This window comes from Lethenteron reissneri, chromosome 2 (assembly GCF_015708825.2).
Source record: "Lethenteron reissneri isolate LAM-NWPU_2019-01 chromosome 2, ASM1570882v1, whole genome shotgun sequence".
NCBI lineage: Eukaryota > Metazoa > Chordata > Hyperoartia > Petromyzontiformes > Petromyzontidae > Lethenteron > Lethenteron reissneri.
Window position 1 is genome coordinate 10,923,304 of NC_083780.1, and position 22,159 is coordinate 10,945,462.

Consider the following 22,159-nt stretch of genomic DNA (forward strand, 5'->3'; position numbering starts at 1 on the left):
TCCCAAGTTTTACTTGGCAAAAAAATTACCTGCGTATTTACTCAATTGGAATTACACACCGCTACATCGCCACCCCCTGATGCAAACACGTGGCAGGGACCCTCCTGTAACAGAGTTGGCACTCCTGAGTAACCACCGTGGTGATAACAACAATTAATAATACTGTGCAACAGCTGCGGCATCAACGGCTTTGGCCACGATGACAACTTGACCTTGAGTTGGAGGGGTGGAATTCCAGATGGAGGAGGAGAGCGCATTAGAGGAGAAGGAGCGACCTCCCATTGAGCAGTGTTTTTTTTTACAAAAGGCCTGCCTATCAGAGGTCGCAATCGGGTACCCGATACCCGTACCCTACCCGATGCCCGGCTACCCGTACCCGGCCGGGTACGGGTACGGGTACCCGTTTGCGACCCTGGTGCGGCCGGGTACGGGTACGGGTAGGCCGTGAGTCACTGGTGAGTAACCGTTTGTCACTCATTTTGGGTAGGGTACGGGTACGGTTAGGGAACGGGTACCCGTACCCGACCGGGTACATGTACGGGTACCCATTTGCGACCCTGGTGCGGCCGGGTACGGGTAAGGAAACAAAACCCGTTTGCGACCTCTGCTGCCTATCTCAGCTATTGCCTTGGCACAAGGCACTCGCCTGCAAAAAAAGTCTCCCTGCTCAAATGTTAGTGGGCCTGAACCTGCGGTGAATTTCTACGTTCTCACGCTTTCGTGTTTGCATTGTCCTTGTGGTTTTCAAATTTTTCGCGGCCTTTGGTCTAGCACTGGTGAGACAAAGTCATGTAAGAAATTGTCTTAGGTGTGTGCCAATACGTTTCAAGGACAAATGAATTTTTTTCTCGAATCAAATTTGTTTGCACGTTTTACGACAAGCATGTCTGGTTAATGCAGACTTGATGTATTGTAAAAGGTGTCTATTTGGTGTTTTAATATCTTAACACCTGTATTTTTTGCCACAAAGGGTAAAGTCTTGGTTTTTAGCATCTTAATACCGGCAATATATTTATTTTGAGCTGGAAAATAACCCGCTGCTTATCCGTAGGATGATCGCTGTTGTCACAGTTGTTGGCAATAACCATTTGGCTGAGCACTGTGCCCTTTAGATGAAATGCCGCCTATCTTGTGTTGAATCTCCGATGAGCAAACACCTGTACGCGTGTGGTTGTGTTTTGAGGATTTTTTTACGCCTGAATTTAGCTTTGCTTGTTTTGTAATCAAAATTTAAAAATTTATTCCGGAGAGAGAGGATTCTGACTGTGTGTTTACGGTGCCGCACAACTAAACCGTGTTTAATTCCCAGCCACGGTGCACACCCAGCTGCAAGTGGTATATGATCTCAGCAGATCGTTTACCTCCCCCAGGTCGACTCAGCCTTAAACTGGTAGCTGGCTGTGGTCATGTCCCCCCCTTGTGTGGTGTTGTGCCGGCTTTCATAGGCGCTCGATAATAGCACTTGCCCCAGCAGTGTTAAAGGCTATATGGGGCATCTTTTTTTTACATTCGTGTTTGTGTGTACGTACTGGATGCAGTGTGGGCTCACTGCTGGGGTGTGGCTCTGCACACAAGGCTGGGCTTTGAGCCTCCTCCTCCTCCCCTTGCACAGAGCTGGCCTTGTGTATGTGTGATGCGAAGCTTGTGGAGGTGGTGGCATGGCCCGGGGTGGGGTCAGAGTTGCAGGCATCGGCTCTCAAATGTCACCGCTCACGCACACAGCACGTATATACGATGCACATACACGCGCACACTCACCGGCATAGACACACACTCGCTCGTTGGCACGTACGCTAGAACAACAACTGCTGAGGTTTACCGCAAAATGGTGGTGACGTAACCGCGGCGCTTGTGCCAGGCTAGGTGCACGTTGAGGCCTCGTCTAGTGTGGGTGGTATGCTCACTGGCAGGAGGTCACGGGACAGACCCAGGTGCCGTGGGTTGACCGACTGAGATGACTGGCAGATGCACCACCTGTGTTCCCCACTTCCAGCTTGCGTGTTGTCTGCCCGCTCCTCCACTCGTTGTTGTGAATGTCGCTCCCCTTCCCTCCGTTGTTGTTGGAGGGCGACTGCCTCCAACTGCTCAGTAACGTCCTTCACGAGCCTCCTCCACAGAGGGCTGCTTTTAACGCCACTGGAAGCAGTCATTGGCAAGTCCACTCAGCTCCACATCCTCCCCTACCACATCAGTCCATCTTCTCTCCAGCCCTTGCCACGCCTGTGTAGCCCCCCCTCTTTCCGGCCAAACAGAAGCTGCTTGGGCGTGGGGTGGCTGGGCATGCGGGTCATGACCTAGCCAAAACAGCCTCGGCTGCCGGACGGAGCTCACTGATGGGACTGTGTCCGGATCTTTCAAGGACCTATACACAAAGACGAAGATTCCCCGTCTAGCCTTAACCGACTTTTGGGGCAAGTGCTATTAGGGAACACCTATGAAGCCTGGCACGGCACATGAGGGGGTCGGTGGCCATTACCATGCCTGGCCACCCTTTGTCTCATAGACACACTTGCAGATACATTACACACTCGCACACACTGCCACATACACACACCCAAACATAGTCTAGCATTTCGTTTCTGAATTCAGACCTACAAATGTTTGTAATGATGAGGATTGATGGTGGTGATGATAATGATGACGGTGATGATGATGATCGTAGTGATGATTATGGCGATGGAAATTATGAGGATAGTTATGATGCTGGTGAGCGTGGTGATGATTATGATGGTCTGAGTCAACCTTGGACTGGATTTGAGATCATGGCACACCAGAAAGCCGTGCACATTACACACGCGTCAATCTTTTATACTCTATCCTCATTTTTATTGTCACAGAAATACGGTACAGCAGGTGCAATAAAACTAGCAGGTGGTTAATAAAAACCAGCACATATTGCCAATTCTGGAAAATGTATATCACTGCAGTGCACAGGAAAGCGATTGTCTCTTCGCTAATCATTGAGAGTGTCCTCCCGCTTGCACGCTTGATGAGGTTTCTCCCTCCGAGCACTCCCATTTCCTGCCACGCGATAAACACTCGTTTCAAAAATACATATTGGCCAAACATCCCCATGCAGAACTCTCCTTAAAAGGAGCCATGTTTGAGTCATTTACCGTCAACATAACGTTCAAAATTGATTCCTTGCAGGCTTTTGTCAGTCCTCTGCTGGAGAATGGCCTCAACGCCGCGCTGTGTCAGTCACGTGAGGTTGTTTGACCGTACTTCACCATGCCGGCCAGTGCGGGTTTGACGGACGGAGGGAGGGCCCCCAAGACCATTTCCAACGTCCCCTTGCCACCGATGTTAGCCGTGGCCGGGGATCGAACCCAGGTCGCCAAATTCATAGCACGGCACTAATTATTATTGAATGTGTTTGTGTTACGTTTTTTGTGTCAACCTATGACCCGTGTCTAACAGAGCGTGCCCTTGCCTACAACAATCCGGCAGTTCACCAGTTTTGCTTTAAGCAAGCCTGACTGCTGATGAGACCATCGAATGCCCAAACCGGTCCAGGGTTTTGCTTGCGTTAGACCGAAGCCGCTGAAAAAAAAATTACTTCCAGAAAGCAATGTGGCTGATGGGAAGGGACATAAATGGAAAGCAAGCGTACTGTGTGCTTATTTATTTGACCGTAGACAGCACGCGGTGATGGATCGGTGATGAAACGATGGTGGGGGGGGGGGGGGGGTGTTTGCTGTTCTCAGTGGTGGGAAGTGAAACTGCTTTGTAAGGAAGTGGCGGTGCAGGAAGTTGGTGTTTGCGTCTCCTGCGTAGCGGGCGGTGCCGTCGACGGTCTCACACTGCGCTTTGAACCCCGTGACCCCGAGTTCAATTCCTTGGTCAACGGTCAACATCGGTGGCAAGTATCTGAACCGGTGCTGGGCCTCCCCTAGGTCGGCTCAGCCTTAAATGAGCACATGCAGCGACGTGTAAACATCAGCACTGAGGAGGCGAAGGTGACCGCGCGCAGTTGCTCTCCGCACCACCACCCCCTCGTGTGTCGTGCCGGCCTCCGTGGGTGTCGCTAACAATACTTTCACCAGTCGTCCGTTAAAGCTATGGGTGGGTGATTCTTTGTTATTGTGTGTGTCCGTTGTTTTGTGGATGTGACTGTGAATGTATCGGTCTTGTCATCTCGGTCAACCCCATAACACCTGGCCCCGTGTCTCTGGACTTCCTGCCACGCTTCACGTGACCTCAAAGTGTACCTAACCTGGGGACAAGCTCTGTGATGACATCATCAGCACCTAGTGGCGAATAGCGGCTATTGTTGTGTGCAAATTGAGGCGGGGTTAGACACGGGTCCTGCTAACCCCATTGACCAAGCACATCGAGTCTCAGGAGCTTCCTGTGATTTCAAAAATTGTGGGAGCGAGTGCGCGCGAGTGTGTTTAAGAGAGTCTGCGTGTGTGTGTGTGTGTATGCGTGCGTGCGAGAGAGAGAGGATGTGACTGTGCATGTGTCTGCATATTTGTGGGCATATGTGTGTGTATGTAAGTGTTTATTAGGGCATGTGTACATAAGAGTGTGTGTATGTGCAGTGGTTAGCGCGCTGCGCTGCAAACCCATTGACCCGTCTTTGATTCCCGCTGACGACCCACAGTTGTGATGAATATCTTAACTCCTTCTGAGCCTCCCCTCTGTCGACTCATCCTTAAAGGAGTACCTGGTGCGGTGTGTAAACATCAGCACTGGGGAAACAAAGGCGGCCGGGCGTGGTGTTGACCACCTGCCCCCTCGTGTACCGTATAATGCCCTTTATCGGCACTCGCTAACAGCACAAAGGCTATACAGGGGATCTATGTATTCTGGTATACATGTGTGTAAACCAAAATAATGCACTTTACCCATCAGTCTCTAAGGTTACACAGGTGATGTTTGTTTCGTGTGTCCTTTTGTGCTTGTATTCTTGAGTGAGTGTGGATGTGTTTCACGTGTTTGTGCGAGCACGTCGCTCTAGGTGTGCTGTGTGCTGTGTGGTGTAGTGTTGGCCTTAATAGGTGCTCGCTAACAACACTTGTCCCAGCAGTCTGTGAAAAGGCAGGGAGGAGTGAATTCTGATCAGACAAGACTGACCGGTGAACTTCCATGTCAAGCAGAGAGAGGTTGCTTGTTGATAAACATCAGCCAGTTCACTGGCATTGTTACAAGAAAGCCTGACTGCTGATGAGACACTGGTTGTCAAAACTGGTCTAGAGTTTTGATTGTGCTGATCCATCGACGCCGAAATAATGCACTCCGAAAAGGCCTTGTGACTGGTGGGATGTGTACAAAAACTGTCTTCGTATACATCCATGGAGATACCCACATGGGAAGAGGCCAATTGTTTGCTTATCTGAGTGAACTGCGGTTGTTGGTGGCTTCATTATGACACCACTTTCAAACCTCCTCCCCTTCTCCCCAACCTCTGTAACTTCAGCTCCCTCCCTCGTTCCCGCCCTCTCTCCCGCTCTCACTAGACAAGGGCGGTCTGTGCCCAGGGCGTGCTCTTGCCTATAAAACCTGGCAGGTTTCAGGAAACCGCGTGTGAGTGAGTAGCTTGCTTATTTACGGGCAGCAGCAGCAGATTCTTACTGAGCCTGCGTGAGTGAAGGCGTGGTGGATTAAATCCTTTTTAGGCAACTTTCCACGCTCATTGGCAGCAGCAGCAACAGCAGCAGCATTGACCGTGCTTAAGATCTATTTCTAAAAGTTCTTCTGACTATAGGGTATCCACTTTTCTCAAATAATCGGTCGGTCAGTCAATTCTGCCTGAACGTCGATATTTAAACGTCGGCATTTAGCAGAGTCGAAAGAGAGAAAAAGAAAAGGTTGGTCTTTAATTTGAACTTTTGACAGTGCTCTAAGTATAAATAAATTGACCGTACGTCTGTGCCACGTGTCAACGGAGAACAGGGGGGGGGAGTGTTTTCTTACCAAGGCGTTACTCGTACGCGAATTTGTTTGCACGCAAAACGTGTTCTCTTAAAACGCGGGGACAATTCCATTACGTCCGCCCCCACCGGCTGTCGTCAGAAGTGGGGACTGGAGGCATGGCTCATGCGCCCGGGCGCCAACGATGATAAAACCCAAGCTTCCTCTCCGCTCTTTCGGCATCAACATGGTCTTCCAATCGGTCACGCGCGCGCTAAGGTGAGCAGAGGCACTCCGTGTCATCTTTCTAAAAATATTTCTTTCCTTGCCTGCGTTCCCCCGTCGACACCCTAACTATAAACACATTTCATCCGGATAAATCCCTCGAGATGGAATGCACCCTCTCCTTTTTTCGCGTTCGCCCCAGGTGGCAGGTTGCCATGTGCATGGAAAACGCGCGATGGCATCACGTGGACAAACGTTTGAACATCGGTCTACGCTCTGAATAATGCGTGAATTAAACCGCTTACTTGGACTAATACTGGTTAAATGCCAGATGTTTATAAGAGGCAAGCGACCCTGACACTCGTATATTCTCCTCCTGTGATGATGCCACCGCTTGCTTTGTAACGTGACGAGTCGGACATGCGGCCTGTTCAAGCTGCCCGTCACAGTGGCGAATAATGATTGTGCACAACTTTTGAAGGAATGTGGCTTGGGGGGGTGAGGGCTACTTGGAGGAAACTGGAGACGGCTTTGTGTCATCTCTGCAAACCGATTTGCGTTCACTTGCATTCGTTCGAGTGGGTTGCTGTGCCTGAGCGTGTCCCGTCGCTCAATAGGCGCGTCGCTGGCAGCTCTTGCCAACGCAGCGTGTCGTGGCTACAATCGGGGAATCTTTGCTGCGCGTGTGTCTCTGCGTTTACATCGTGCGATCACAGCCCCTGTGTCAGTCCGCTGCTGGATGAGGGCCTCTTGCAGGTTGTGTGTGTGGCGTTTGTTTGACCATACTTCTCCACGCCGATCATCGTTTAGTTTGGTGAAGGGCAGGGAGCGTATAAGTACCGCACAACGATGTATTTTTCGATTGAAAGCTTTCGTGACTGCAGGGATTCATCTTCTTGGTTCTTTCGGTACAGTCACGCAGAATAAAGTAATAAAATAATAAAACATAATAAAATAATTCTCACGACGTTTCGGCCACAGCGCAAGCAGCCGTCCTCAGGTGAAGAACAGGTCTGTCGAGAAGACAGAGTCTGAATGTCTTCTCGACAGACCTGTTCTTGACCTGTTCTTCACCTGAGGACGGCTGCTTGCGTTGTGGCCGAAACGTCGTGAGAATTATTTTCTAATGTTTTATTATTTTATTATTTCCATTCTACGTGACTTTACCGAAAGAACCGAGAAAAGATGTCTTTTTCTGCAATGCCCACCACATAGTCTCGTAATCTATCCAGGATCAACCTTGCTTAGTTTCCGAGATGGAGTGCAATCTGGGTGATTTGGCTGTCCGAGTTTTAATTTGTGTATTCCTGTGCTAGTGCCTGAGTGCACCTGTGTTTGTATACTTTTTGGCGCGTGCATTTGTGTATCGTGAGTGCGTTTCGGCACGTACTCGTAATTTGCGTGCGTATTTGTGCGTCTGTTTTTGGACACGCAATTGCCACGTGTCTGCTCGTGTACGCGTCAAGGTATTTGCGTGCGTGGGTGTCGGTGTGGTGGTTAGAGCAGCGCCGCCGCACTGCGCTACACCAAACCAGCAGCACTAGTTTAATTTCCCGCTCGTGGCCAACGTCCGTGACGGTCCTGAGCCTCCCCTATGCGGACTCAGCCTTAAATGAGTGCCAGATGCGGTGTGTACAAATCGGCACTGGGGAAGCAAAAGGGGCGATGCTGGCCGTGCCGGCTTTAATAGGTGCTCGCTTAACAACAATTGTCCCTACATTCTGTCAAGACTATATGGGGTGGTCTTTGTTTGTATATTTGGGGTGTGGTGGTACAGTGGTTCACGAACTATTACATTCCTTGGGAACTGGCCTGTGCGGTGTCTACTAGGTCTGCTTTGCCCTGCGCACTCCACTTTTTAAATGTTTGCCGATTATTGCATGGAGGCAGTTTTGGCCAAGACGCAGAAACCATCATGGGTTATAACTTGGTGGGCCTCATTGGAAAGTGTAGGAATTAAATCGCACACAATGGTGGCATTGGCTGCACACACTTTCAACAACCCTGCGATAAACTCCGCGTGTGGGCCGTGTGTAGGATTACGTGTAGCGATGCACCGTTCGCCTACGTGAGGCTACTGAGCCCTTTGTATGTTGAACTGCTTTAGCACCGTACGCAGACAACCGTGATAATGGGAGGTGCGGATTTTGTAATTTCTCCTGCACAGTATCCGTGCCACAAGCTGCACCTCCCCTCCCTGGGAGAGGCCGGGAAGGGCGCGACCCACGGATTGAGAACTGCAGATTTAACTGATTAATCATTTCAACACTGGCAATGTCATCCACAATAGAGTTTTTTTGGGTTAGATCGCGTAAATATAAATACGTCGTGAAACCCGCCACCACACGACGCAGCCAATTAGTAAAGTTTTTCACGTAAACACAACGTGCCAATTCGTTACTAGTACAGCACACCGGTGTGTTGGAGAGTAAACCCCCAACATTTACAGTTCACAAATTGGTGGTGGCGGGTTTAACGCGACCTATACCAAAAACCTCTTGTGATTAATATTGGTCGTGAAAGCCTACATGTCAAACGTTGTTACATATTGTGTGTGTGTGTGGTTGCAATGTCTTGTGCCCTCTGGCTGTTGAATGAGAGAGGTCATTGTGTGAATGCGTCAAGGGCACAGTCAAATTTAGCGCTTCCCTTTACAGAACAAACTCACCTCATGCGTGTCACTTCTGCACACAAACGAAGTGGTTGTGAGCGGTCCGCCATCCTTTATTTAACCCCGCGACTGCCCGCTGAGATGCATTGCATCTCAAGAGAGACTACCTTGGTGACAAATCAATACAAATGGACAAACCATGGATCCGCCAATCTCAGCGGTGCCGATTCGGTGGCGCTGACGCGGCCGTTATTGACATTCTCGTGAAAGAGACATTGATATTACACATTCCTATGGCGGGGGCGAGTCTCTCCATGGGTTAACCGAGGTTGACTTCCCCACAGAGTGACACTCATTTTACCGACCGCCGCCTTGCAACCAGAATTTGAACTCGCAACTTTCGGATCGCGAGCTCTTCCGCCCCCCCCCCACCACCTCCCTCCGCGCTCTACCCTATGAGCCCGCCTGGCCGGATAAACACGCGAAGAAGGCACGTGAGAAATTCAACACCCTTATCTCTGCCAAGGTAGGACTGGCCCGCCCTCCGTAGATGCAGGGCAGAGATATTTCTAGCCGCTGGCTCAAGTGCTGTAAACAATGGAAAGGTGAGCAACAGCGCGCGTGACGCTCGATTTGAGCAAAAAGGTCACTTTGGCTTGACTTTGTGTGTTTGTTTTGCTCGGTTTTAACTTCATTTTTTGTTTGTCAAGTAAACCGAGAGAAACCCGTTCCAGCTTTTGTCCCGCGCCGACTGCCCCGTGCGCGGTTGTGGCGCGACGGCTCCACCCCCCCGGCCCCCCCCCCCCCCCCATTCCGTGCGCCGTGCAAAAAGCGGGGGGCGACAAAAAGCTGCAGCCCCTCTGCCTGCCGTGAAACGCTCGGCAGGTGTTTGACGAACCGAGCCAAGGAGGAGAGAGGTGGAGTTTGGCCGGCCGGTCGGCTTGCCTCGGGCGCACCGCTAGATTTTGCACGTTGAACTTGCACGTGTGTGCGCATGTTTGCGCAAGGGTGCCCGTTTCCGCCTTTTAGCTATCGCAGAGTTCGCTCGTCCCGGCCGATTGTTATTTATTTGCACGAACGCGATTGATGTCGCGCATTCGCTGTCGGCGCGTCGGTGAAGGTCGCCGTCAGCGTCTTGGCGAACGTGTCGGATTGGGCCTGCGACCGATGATAGCTTGGTGCACTTAGTGCCGCTCGCTTGCTTCCTTGTGCGTGACCGCACGTGCAAGCTGTTAAACTTGCATCACCGTGAGTCGCGCGCGGAGCGTTTGTGTGACTCAATATCTGACTCGATGTCTGTGCGTGCGCACGTGCATACGTGTGATGAGACAGACGAGTCTGTGTGCGTGTGTGTGTGCGTGCGTGTGATGAAACAGACGAGTGTGTGCGTGTGTGGGAAGCAGCGAAGGAGAGTGACTAGCGCGCAGTGCTTCGAACCCGGGGCGGCCTCGGTTTTGATTCCCGCTTGCGGCCAACACCAGTGGCGAATATCCAAACCGCTCATGGGCCTCCTCTAAGGTCGCCTCGGCTTTTAAACGGGCGGGTTAAGGCGGATGCGTTCAACAGCGGCACTGGGGAGACAAAGGCGGCCGTGCATGGGACAGGTCACACCGCTCCGTTCGTGCGCCATGATGGTTTTCACGGGTGCCTCTCGTCCCAGCCGCCTGTGTAGGTTACACGGGGAATGCTAATATTTTCTAACGTTGTTTCTAAGTGAGTGAGTGCGAGAGATGATGATGATGGGTGTGTTTTTATATAAAACAGAATCGGTGAGTTCAGGGCCACCAACCATGTGGAAACTGCCTTTGGTCAGCTCCACAATGCCACTTTTCCTGCAGACTACTGGTTTAACCAGCATCCATACACAACAACAACAAAGGCCTACATTTGCCACTAAGAGCCGGTGATGTCACCACGGCGCTTGTGCCAGGCTAGGTGCACTTTTTTGGCCTTTGGCCTCCAACGTCCATACACACTCGCTTTTCTCAGACATACGAATAATGACTAATCCCCCATGTAGAATTTGGCAAGCACCTTCAAAGTCTCGTACAACACACGAGCAAGTGGGTAGCCAAAACCACATCCTGCTGCTGCCTTTGGCTCCCCAGGGCTGCAGTTTACACACCGCAGTAGACTAGCCATTTAAGTCGAAGTCGACCTAGGAGAGGACCGGTTCAGATATTTGCAACCGTTATTCCTCGTGAGCGGGAATCGAACTCGGGACGCCGGGTTCGTCGTGCAGCGCGCTAACCGCTGCACCACCGCTCCCGACGAACACACAAGTGCGAGCACCTATTTAGAACCTTTCTTATTATTTCGCTTAATGTACCAAGACTGCGGTGCATACAGAGATCTGAAATGTGTCTTTGTCTCTGAAGCGAAGCTGGGCCAGGCGGTTCGCGGATGTGGGTGTGGTGGTGGGAAAAGTGCAGGCAGCGCGTTGCATAACGGGGTCCCCAGCCCCTTGTCCGTGTCATTATCACGCTATTTACGATGCTCAACCCCTGCCGCTTTGCGTAATTGTTTTTTTCTTACTTTTACGGAGGCTCGGGGAGTTGGGACGGATGTAGAGTTCCGTTAGCAGCATCCAAGATTCTTGGTCTCGAAACTGTTCAGCTCGTATTATTCTCTACCTTGTTGAAGGGGAAGCGGCGGTGGTGTGTGTGTGTGGGTCTGTGTGTATGTCAACTCAGCCTCAAATGAGTACCTGGGATGAGGAGTATGGATATCGCCGCTCGGGAAACAAAGGTGGCTGGGCGTGGTGTTAGCCTCACTAATTTAATAGTAAGGGGGACCCACCTGGGACCCCCCCCCCCCCCGACTCATAACTTACACGAGGGTCCATGCGACACACGCCACCACGCCGCTGGTATTCGTTTATTAACCCCTTTCTCCACACTGCAGAGCCTCCTCATTGTGCCCAACCTGTGGCGCCACGTGCTCTTGTACAGAACTCGCACAGAAGTGTAACGGGTGTGTTATATCTTGCGTAACGTCTTCAAACAATAGACTCCATCCATCTCGCGCACACGGCAGTAAACACGTGCAAACACAAGGGGTTAAAGTTGAGACTGCAAAGGAACTTCGGGGTGGCGCAACGCTTGACTGGTTAAGTTGCTATTAGGGAAGCCGATTGCCTACTCGATACTGTTCCCGGGAAATATTCCGTCTGTTCGAGAACTTTCCCGCCTGTTTTCGCGGCGACTGCAAAACCCCGAGAGACCGGTCGTCATGAGACTGTCCGTTGGGCTCGGCAACGCCACTGATAACAGCTGTGGACAATTTTGTTTTGTTTTTGCGCCACGAGGAGCGAACGGCGAACGTCTGCAACAAGCGGCAAACGCACCGCCGCCCGTCCACACGTCGCCGCCCCCCCCCACCCCCTCCAACTCGCGCGACTTACAAACCGCCGATTCCCACACCGACGATTCGACGCGTTCGCTCTCCGTCGACGGTCGGTCCCACGCGCCAGAGGTCCCAACCGGGTACCCGATACCCGTACCCTACCCGATACCCGGCTACCCGTACCCAGCCGGGTACGGGTAGCCGTTTGCGACCCTGGTGCGGCCGGGTACGGGTACGGGTAAGCCGTGAGTCACTGGTGAGTAACCGTTTGTCACTCATTTCGGGTAGGGTATGGGTAGGGAACGGCTACCCGTACCCAGCCAGGTACGGGTACCCATTTGCGACCCTGGTGCGGCCGGGTACGGGTAAGGAATCAAAACCCGTTTGCGACCTCTGCCACGCGCCTCTCCTAACGGTGGCGCCGCAAATTCCCGCTGTCGCCCACCGCAGAAAGAAAACTCGGCCGGACAAGGACAAGGAGAAGGAGCGGCGGAGCTGTCCCGAGGAGCACCGCGCCTACCTGGAGGGGGAGCTGGCGCGAGCCCGCATCACCGACACCGACTTCATCCTGCTCACCGCGCTCCCGCCGGAGATCGACCGCAACGAGTGGCTCGCGACGCACAGTACGGACGCGCACGCACGCACGTCCGCGCGCACGCGGCACTAACCCGGCGAGCCGAGCTCGATTTCCCGGCTCGCGGCCAACACCGGTGTAGATTATCTGAACCGGTTGTGGGCACTCCCCTAAGTTTACTCGGTCTCAAGATGAGAGTCCCGGTGCGGTGTGTGTGTAAACTTCACCGCTCGGGAGATAAACGTGGCTGGGTGTGGTGCTGGCCAACCCACCCTTTGGTGTGCCGTACCGGCCTTCATAGGTGTTCGCTAACAGCATTCGCCACAAAAGCCTGTTGAGGCTATACGGGGGATCTTTGTCTTTGTTTTTACTCTCATTGTTTGTCATTCTTTCCGCAGCAACAACATTTTTCAACTACATCAACCTGCAATACAGCACCATTTCTGAGTTCTGTACTCCTGATTCCTGCTCCACCATGTGCATAGGGAGCATGTGAGTAGCACCATCAACATCTCACAATACACACACTCAGATAAAGGTGCCCCATTTAATATAATTTTTTTATTGCGCTTTGTTGACCCAAGAAAGCCTCGCAGAGTTTCAAGATTATTTTCAGGATGTTCCTGCCAAGTTATTCGCAGTCGGGGGCGCGCTATGTTGCCGTTGCTCGTTTACAATCCCAATTTAGTTATTTGCAGGTACAGTAAAACCTTGGATTTTGAGCATAATTCGTTCTGGAAACGTGTTTGTAATCCAAAGCACTCGTATATCAAAGCACTCGTATATCAGTTGTGATCACGTGACGCTCGGCAGACAAAGCGTATACACGTACTACTCGTATTGCAAGACATCGCTCGTTTATCAAATTAATATTTATTAAAAAAATTTGCTCGTCTTGCAAAACACTCGCAGACCAAGTTACTCGCAATCCAAGGTTTTACTGTATTTTTTTTTAGGCATTGGGATGTTTGGCCAAAAACAGTTTCGTAGATTTTTTTGGTTTGTTTGGCTATGAGATGAGACGGTAGGACCTGGAGAAATTCCGTGCAGAACAGGGGAGAAGATTTCTAAATCCACGCAGAAAGGCGCCAGATAATAATACATCTCACCCCAGTCCTCTCATCTTGCTGTTAGCCACCAGAGTTACCGCTGGGCCACCCTGTCGCCCAAATCGGATCTACAGCCGGTCCAAAATGCTGCAGCCTGGGTCCTTGTTATGTATGTTGAACTTCTTTCGCACAGCACGTGGCCGACCGCGCTGATCCCGCTCTGCCATCTCCCCAGTGCTGGCCTCACTTCACTCGTTTCTCATCGACGAGCGTTGCCACTGCCAGATGCTTGTCCTCGTGGTCAAATCCACCCACAGCCTTGCCCCCCCTCACCCCTTCTGCTCACTACCCCTGTAACTTCCTCCACCCCCACGTAGCGGTCGCTCCCTCTGCTCCGTGAACTCTGCCCACCTCCTTGCTCGTAGCGTCCGGGGTGTGATGTCTGCGCGTGATGTCTGCACGTGATGTCTGCGCGTGAGGCCTGGGTGTGTGGCATCCAAGTTTAACTCCCTTGTGTGCGACGCCCGTGTCTGTGTGCGTGTAACGCCCGTGTGTGTGTGATCGTGTAACGCCCGTGTGTGCGATGCTTGTGTGTGTGTGACGCTTGTGTGCGCGTGCATGACGCCCGTGTGTGTGCGCGTGACGCCTGTGTGCGCGTGTGTAACGCCCGTGTGTGTGTGTGTGTAATGCCCGTGTGTGTGTAACGCCCGTGTGTGTGCGTGCGGTGTTGGTGTGTGCAGGCCCGTGCTGTGGCAGGACAGCGACCGGGGAAAGAAGACCAAGTGCACGGCTCCCCAGTACATCGACTGCGTCATGTCGTACGTGCAGAAGCAAGTGACGGACGAGAACACCTTCCCCACGAAATACGGTAACGACGCAGCTCTGCACCCCCCCCCCCCCCACCACCTAGCCAATGTTGTATTGGCTCGGACAAATACAATTTGAAAACCGTTCATAGTAAAATTCAGTTAAAGAAACGTCCACACAGATTTACGGTGATGATTGCACGAGTGACGGGGGCCCGCAACCCAAATAGCAAGAAGAGCCCCTTGTTTTGCGAATTCGGTAAAAAAAACCCTATATTTTAAGAGTCGCAATGCGCTGTGTGGTGAATACCAATAGACGGTGGAGCCGCAGTTTGCCGACTCCTTCGCGAGTGTGTAAACGGACTCAGATTTGTGTCGAATACAATTCAATCCTTCCCAAGTGTGTGCTTGTGCTAATCACACACACACACACACGACCCACCGAACATGAACTCCCGTGGTGCAGACGGACGGGCCGATGAGACAAATGCCTTGTGTAACTGCCTGTCCCAGGTGCTCGTGAAAGTGTCAAACGCAACTGCAAATGAAGTTGCACAGAATCGACATTCCACACGCACACACACTCGCTCGCTCATTTGACACACTCCCACGCAGTCCATTCCATTCCCCACTCCCCGAATAAGAATAATTCTCCCACTCCCCTTTTACTGAATCCTACTGGACATCTGTGAAAAAGAGCTTTCATGCCTCGTCGAATTTCTCCAATCTAAATAAAAGATTCTGAATCGTTCTAGATTTGAAGCTTTCGTGACTGCAAGGATTCATACTCTTAGTTCTTTCGGTAAAGTCACGTAGGTAAAAAATGAAATTAAAATTAATAAAAATAAAACAATAAAAATCACGACGTTTCGGAGGCAACACAAGCAACACAAGCTTCCGTCTTCACCTGAAGACGGAAGCTTGTGTTGCCTCCGAAACGTTTTATTTTTATTAATTTTTATTTCATTTTTTACCTACGTGACTTTACCGAAAGAACTAAGAGTATGAATTCTGAATCGTTCCCTCCTTTTCTCATTCCGCTCACCCCCCCCTTCCACCCCCCTTCCCCCCCCCCCCTCTGCAGGCCGCGACTTCCCCCCGTTGTTCGAGGCGCTGGTGCGGCGCGTGTTCCGCCTGCTGTTCCACGTGCTGGCGCACCTGTACTGCGGCCACTTCCGGCACGCCGTGCAGATGGACACGCATGCGCACCTCAACACGCTCGCGTGCCACTTCCTGGCGTTTGCGCGCGCGTTCACGCTGCTGCCCCCCCTTGACGAGATGGCGCCCGTGGGCGACCTACTGGACGCCCTCGCGTCGCCCCCCTCCCACCCACCGCTGCTCGGCTCCGGCCCCCTCTCTACGACGGACGATGAGGACGACGACGACGACGGCGATGGCGGCGCCGGTGAAGGTGGCGGTGGAGAGAGGAGATGGCGGAGTAGGGGGGGGGAGAGGAGAGGGGAGGACGGAGCGAGCGCCGGTGCCGTGGGGGCGGCCGCGGTGACGTCATCGCCCCTTGTCCCGCCGTCGACGCAGCAGAATCATGTGAGCGAGAGGTGAAAGGTCGGAGTTCAGGCGAAAGGTCAGGGTTCAGGTGAAAGGTCATGCTTTAGCAAACTTGAGTTAGTTGAAAGGTCAGAATTTGGCGGAAGTTCAGGGTAGAGATTCATGGTCAGGTGAAAGCCCGTTAGGGCTGGAGTCCGGGGTCTGTGTTAGGGTCAAGGTGTAGATTTGTGTTAGAGCAAGGTTAGGGTTCCAGTTATGGTCAGGAGTAGGTAGGATGGTTAGTGGCAGCCACCAGACTTTTATCACCATCATTATTATTAACTATTATTACAATATCACTATATTATTGTCGTACGTAATATTTGTATTCCTGCTGTTATAGTAGTCAATACATTTCTCGATATTATTTTCGTGAATTGTTTTTTTTTATTTTTCATTATTTCTGTTATTTATATGAACGTTATAAATAACTGTCCTTTCATTTGCGGCATCGCCACCGTTGTCGGCGCTCTTGTTATTTTATTTGTTCAAGTTATTATTAATCTCGATGGCGCTGTTGTTTTGGCTGTGATTTTTAGTGCCGTTCAAGTTTCATCGTTACTATTCCCGACGTGGCGATCGTTGACGTCGCGTTGTTCGCGCCCGTTTGTTGTTTTGGGTCTCATCCACGAGCGACAATTTTCCGTTCGTGCTCGCTGCCTTGGGAGATGGCAGAGGGGAGAGAGGCGGGGGGGGGGGGAGTGTTTTGAGTGGAAGTCGAGAAGTTTATGTTTTTGAATTAACGATGGGAAAAAGAGAGAGATACGCTCAGAGGAATGACTTTAAGCTCGAGTCACAACACTGGCACAATGGCATTCAACACGAGAACTGCACACGAACACACAGGATTTGCACACGCGCACTCACAAACACTTGCGTGCGTGTGTGTGAACGTATGAAAGAGAAACATCAACATTTCTCAATCCGAATTTTTGCACGTTTCTCTGGTGAATCCAGAATTTTCCTAACGGTAGCGTTTCCTCTCTTACACTCATTCCCAACCCAACCCATCATCTTGGTATTTGGTTCCCACATGGGTTTTTTTCTCCAGCTCTCCCCTAACCTTTCGCACCGTTTTCCTTTTGCGCCGTATTCCCCGTGCAAAATGTTTTCCCCCTCTGCCCCAGTACCACCACCAACTGGCCCCTCCCAGCGGTTTTCCTCTCTCCGTTGCGTCCCTTCCCAGCGGTTTATCTCCCCCGACCGTGTGCTCGAATGTTCCCTCAACCCTTTCCCTCCAACCCTTTCGCACACCCACAAAATCGTGGGATATTCACCCAGTTGTGACTGAAATGCTCCAATCACGTGTGATGTCCGGGAAAGAGTGGTTGAGGCCGATGGTGGCGGCGGCGGCGACGATGACAGAGAAATTTACATTTTCGACATCGTTATCACCACCACCACCACCACCGTCACCGTCGCTGCAGTTCCACAAAACAATCGCAAAACCTTTAAACTCTTCAACTCGGCTTTGCGCCACACTCCTGCTCCCTGTCCCATCTGGCGGGTGTGGCCTCACTTCCTGTGCACCTATGATGTTATTTCCTGTGATGTCACTCGGCCAGCCACGAGTGGATTTGAGTAAATTGCGGAGGTGTCGGCTAAAAAAGTGAGCGAGTTTCCATGCCCGGCAGGACAGCGCGAAAGGGGAAGAATAGGCTTTAATCTGAAATTCAAACGAGTGATTCAAAAGTCTGCGACCTTTTCCGAGGTGAATGTTCATCCCTTTTTGCCACGTTTCCTCCAGGCCTCCCCCCCCCCCAGCGTTCACCGCATCTGGGGCTTTCGGAAAGCCCGAATTAGAAGCGATGGTGATATAAATATTTACAACAATGTTACGTGCTTGGCTGAATTTACAAATGGATGGGAAAAACTGCAGTATAACTACATAGACTATAAATATGGTTAGTAAATTGCCATGATATATTAATGATTGCGTCGTAGCATCAACACTGATATGTCTCGGTTAAGTAAAATTATGGCATCGCTCAATAGTTCTCTTAAATTTTCCATTGCACAAAAATATATATGAACTGTCCTCCAAAGATGACATTCTTTAAAGCCACCGTAGCTTAAAATAAAAGTGAACTTTACTTTAGAAAACCAGTGCAGCGCTACACTGAATAACTAAAAACGCAAGTGACATCGTTAAGTTGAAGTGGTATCATTGTAACACACGCACACATGCACACATGCCAACACACAAACGCGCGCGCACACAAAACACCCTGCCGGGCCTACCCAGCAAGTGCAGATTCACTGTATATGTACTATAGCTAAAGCGTCTGTAGATAACAAGTATAAATATATTAAATTAAACTTTTAAAGAAACCTAAGATCAGGAGATGGCACGGGGGCGGCGGCGTGCTGTAAGAGACGATGGCTGGAAACAGGAACATTTCCAGCGCCACTTTTGTCGGCGAAAATGAACGGCCCACGTTTTGCGGGGGGGGGTGGGGGGAGAAAAATCACAAAAATTGTTTCGCTTTCTTGAGCCTCGAGTGGCTTTGGGGATTTCATTTGTTTTATTTTTTTGACGATTGGAACCCCCCACCCCCCGAAATGTGTTGTTGTTGATGTCAGCGTGCGGACTCGGAGCGAAAGCGCTGACAGTAAACGGAAGATGAAAGCCAGCGTCACGGCGTCACGTTGCGCGTTGTAGGGGAGCATCCGACGATATGTTTAAAACCGATCGTTACTGACGGGTGAGCGGTAACGATGAGTGAATTCGCGAGGCCATCTTCGACGTCACGACGACATCATCGATTTTTTTTTGTGCGCAAATGAGCGATGATCGGAACAAAGTTTTTTTCCACAACACGTGTAGAAACATGGTCTTACCGTGCTCGCCGCAAGAGGTCAACCACCGTTATCGAAGCTAATGAAAGTAAACCGGTGCAGCGGCAATGACATTTCGTTGCGAAACAGGATGTTGTTGACAATTGGAAAACAAAATCACTTTGGCCGGTTGTTGGGTTGACTCGTATCCATTGTCCGCGTGTTCCAAGGAAAGACCCTGGAGTAAGTGTCGCAGGGCAACTTCCGATTCCTTCCTGGGCACGTCTGATTCAATACCCAACCGCTCGACAGTGCGTTCTTCACCGCACGGTGATTTTGTGTGTCAGCATTGTGCCTCTGACCAGTGTCGAGACATCGGCTTATTTGAGTTAAGTGTAAAAACCAATCTCTACGGTTGGCGTTTGTTTTCCTTGCGTGATGATAAGCGATTGGGCCGAGACCCTGGACTCCGCTAGAGAACCCGGTGTAATCAGTGGTGGCTTCCACCTGGATTTGAACCCAGACTCCGTGCGCTGACACAGCCATTGAGCCCTCCTGAAGGCAGTTGTCCACAGCAATTTGATTTGTTGTTGTTGTTGCAGCAATTATTTGTTGTTTTGAGTTTTCATTACCGGGGGCATTCCATGACTTCTTTGGCCAATGCTGATAATGATTTTTTTTGTTTTCCTGAGAAAAAGTGTTGACTTCTTTCACCTGCTGTCGATTTTAGCTCGATGCGTCTTTGACGAGCAACAGGGGACTTATCTACCCTGCAATAAAAATTACAGATTTTTGTCCGGTATCTCAAGCAAGCTTGGATTGCAGACGTTACAACTGGCGATTCTTTAATCTCTAGGTCCTTAATAGCTCCCCGCACAGGCTAACTGCGGTGACCGATCGATATTCCGTGGGTGTGAATTTACCGTGCCCCCCCCCACGCTCTCTCACCTTCTCCGGGCACACGCCGGGGTTTATTGGCTGCTCCTCACTCGCCCAGTTGGTCATTGCCGATTACTTTAAGAAGCAATGAAAATAGGTGACGTGTGCTTCGTCTCTCCTTACGTTCTATATAGCTAACAATGTATGGATAGATTAATTCGTATATGTTTTGCATTTTCCTTGTTTTTTGTTGTTTAATCTGGGTCAGCCCTTCTCACCGTTTTTACCCCCTGGATAATCGAGAGTTGGACGTACATTTACACGTGCGCTTGTTCGTAGGTTCATTGGTAGCACTTCTGTAGAACAGAAAACTCAAGCACCCCTCACGAATTGTCACAATGCCCCGTTTCGCATGTAAACTGTCAGCGACGTTGAGAGCGCACCCTACTTTAAACTGCACGAATGTTTCGGGACCATAATACTGTGTCGGCGAAATATTCAAGGCTGAATGAATGAAAAACGTTCCTACAGTATTTTTGGATAATTCGTTTTTTTTTGGTTTGTTAAACTGCAGTTGTACTCCTTAAACAAAAACTGATTATTTTAATTGTTTCTAAGTTGCACTTGGCCGTCAATTCCTTGCACTAACTGTGCTCGAGTGTATAGTTTTTGGGGGGTTGGGGGAGTGTTCGTGTTTGGTTTTGTGTTTTAATTTTATTTGAATATAGGGGGGCGGTCGGGGTGGTCCTCCGTGGTTTGAGACACGGCGTGGTTTTCACATGAGGGCGTTCGCGTCGCTCTTCTCTGTGTTGCATAATTTGCGTTAAGTTTTTTTGAGTATCGAGGGGCGATGGAGGATGAGGAGGACCCGGGGGGGGGGGGTGCTGCTTTCGAGGGGAGAGAACATGGCCACGATTTTTGTTCCATGCTGCTTTGTAAATAAAAGTTCTATCCAAGCCTTGGCCTCCACTGAGCTCGTTTCATCGCTGCCATCTCCGCGGAGCGAACGTCCTCTCTGGTGTGTTCTCGACTTTAATTGCCGCTCGTCCTTCGTCTCGACCCACCGACCGTCGTCCCGACCGGCGACGATGTGTCTAATGCTGCTTGTTGATAAAACAAGTCCTATCCAAGCGTTGTCCTTCATTCCCTGGATGGTGGTTGTCATGGTGCCAAGCCGTTTGTCTCTTATCAGACAGCTATGATCAATCAACTGCTGGATGAAGGTCTCCCAAAAGCCATCGTGTCTCATCATCCTGCGATGCCGTTGTCCATCTCGTACCTGCACGCGAGCTGATTTCATCGTGGCATCTCCGTGGCGAGCGCCTACTCTGGTACCTTCCATCCTTCGGCTGCAACTCCATCGTTAGTCTTGACCACCGGTCATCGTCGCTTCCAGCCATGGCGCGCGTCCTGTCCGAGCCCAACCCACGTGCTGTTTGACCCACGTGCTGTCTGACCCGCGGGCTGTCCGACCCGCGTGCTTCTCTTCCTGTCTCTCGGTGTCCATTCCAAACGTGCATCTCGGTGGATGTCTCCCGCTCGGTTTTTGTTGTGGTTGTTACTTCCTCGACGTTTCTTTTAAAAAGATAAACATACAATCTTCACTCTTCCACATCCGGTGAACAGCGAACATTGCCACCACCGCCCCTATCACATGGTCACGTGGTGATGTTTTTCAATATTGAAAGTTGAGCGACAAGGGTGGGATCAGTGGTAAAACCACTCGTGCCTCGCAGCAAGAAGAGTCCTGAGTTCTATTCCCCGTCTCGGGCCGCCTTTCTGCGTGGAGTTTGTATGTTCTGCGTGGAGTTTGTATGTTCTGCCCATGTCCTGCGTGGAGTTTGTATGTTCTGCCCATGTTCTGCGTGGAGTTTGTATGTTCTGCCCATGTTCTGCGTGGGGTTTGTATGTTCTGCCCATGTTCTGCGTGGAGTTTGTATGTTCTGCCCATGTTCTGCGTGGGGTTTGTATGTTCTGCCCATGTTCTGCGTGGAGTTTGTATGTTCTGCCCATGTTCTGCGTGGGGTTTGTATGTTCTGCCCATGTTCTGCGTGGGGTTTGTATGTTCTGCCCATGTTCTGCGTGGGGTTTGTATGTTCTGCCCATGTTCTGCGTGGGGTTTGTATGTTCTGCCCATGTTCTGCGTGGAGTTTGTATGTTCTGCCCATGTTCTGCGTGGAGTTTGTATGTGCTGCCCATGTTCTGCGTGGAGTTTGTATGTTCTGCCCATGTTCTGCGTGGAGTTTGTATGTTCTGCCCATGTTCTGCGTGGAGTTTGTATGTTCTGCCCATGTTCTGCGTGGAGTTTGTATGTTCTGCCCATGTTCTGCGTGGAGTTTGTATGTTCTGCCCATGTTCTGCGTGGGGTTTGTATGTGCTGCGTGGAGTTTGTATGTTATGCCCATGTTCTGCGTGGAGTTTGTATGTTCTGCCCATGTTCTGCGTGGAGTTTGTATGTTCTGCCCATGTTCTGCGTGGGGTTTGTATGTGC

The 22,159-nt window shown here is 50.9% G+C and overlaps 1 protein-coding gene across 2 annotated transcripts in view; it reads left to right on the top strand.

Annotated features, from left to right (window-relative positions):
• The window catches only part of LOC133343599 (MOB kinase activator 2-like), a 32,608-nt gene extending 12,074 nt beyond the window's left edge, over positions 1-20,534 (top strand). Inside the window, exons 1-5 of one of the 2 annotated variants that reach the window (XM_061553293.1) lie at positions 5,519-6,135; positions 12,488-12,660; positions 13,010-13,103; positions 14,401-14,528; positions 15,551-20,534. In XM_061553293.1, coding sequence (XP_061409277.1) covers positions 6,062-6,135; positions 12,488-12,660; positions 13,010-13,103; positions 14,401-14,528; positions 15,551-16,026 — 945 coding nt within the window. In that variant the 5' untranslated portion in view covers positions 5,519-6,061 and the 3' untranslated portion in view covers positions 16,027-20,534. Of the gene's footprint in view, positions 1-5,518; positions 6,136-12,487; positions 12,661-13,009; positions 13,104-14,400; positions 14,529-15,550 lie in introns of those variants that run through there. The other variant, XM_061553297.1, reaches the window with a different exon arrangement.
• The last annotated feature ends 1,625 nt before the right edge of the window (positions 20,535-22,159 follow it).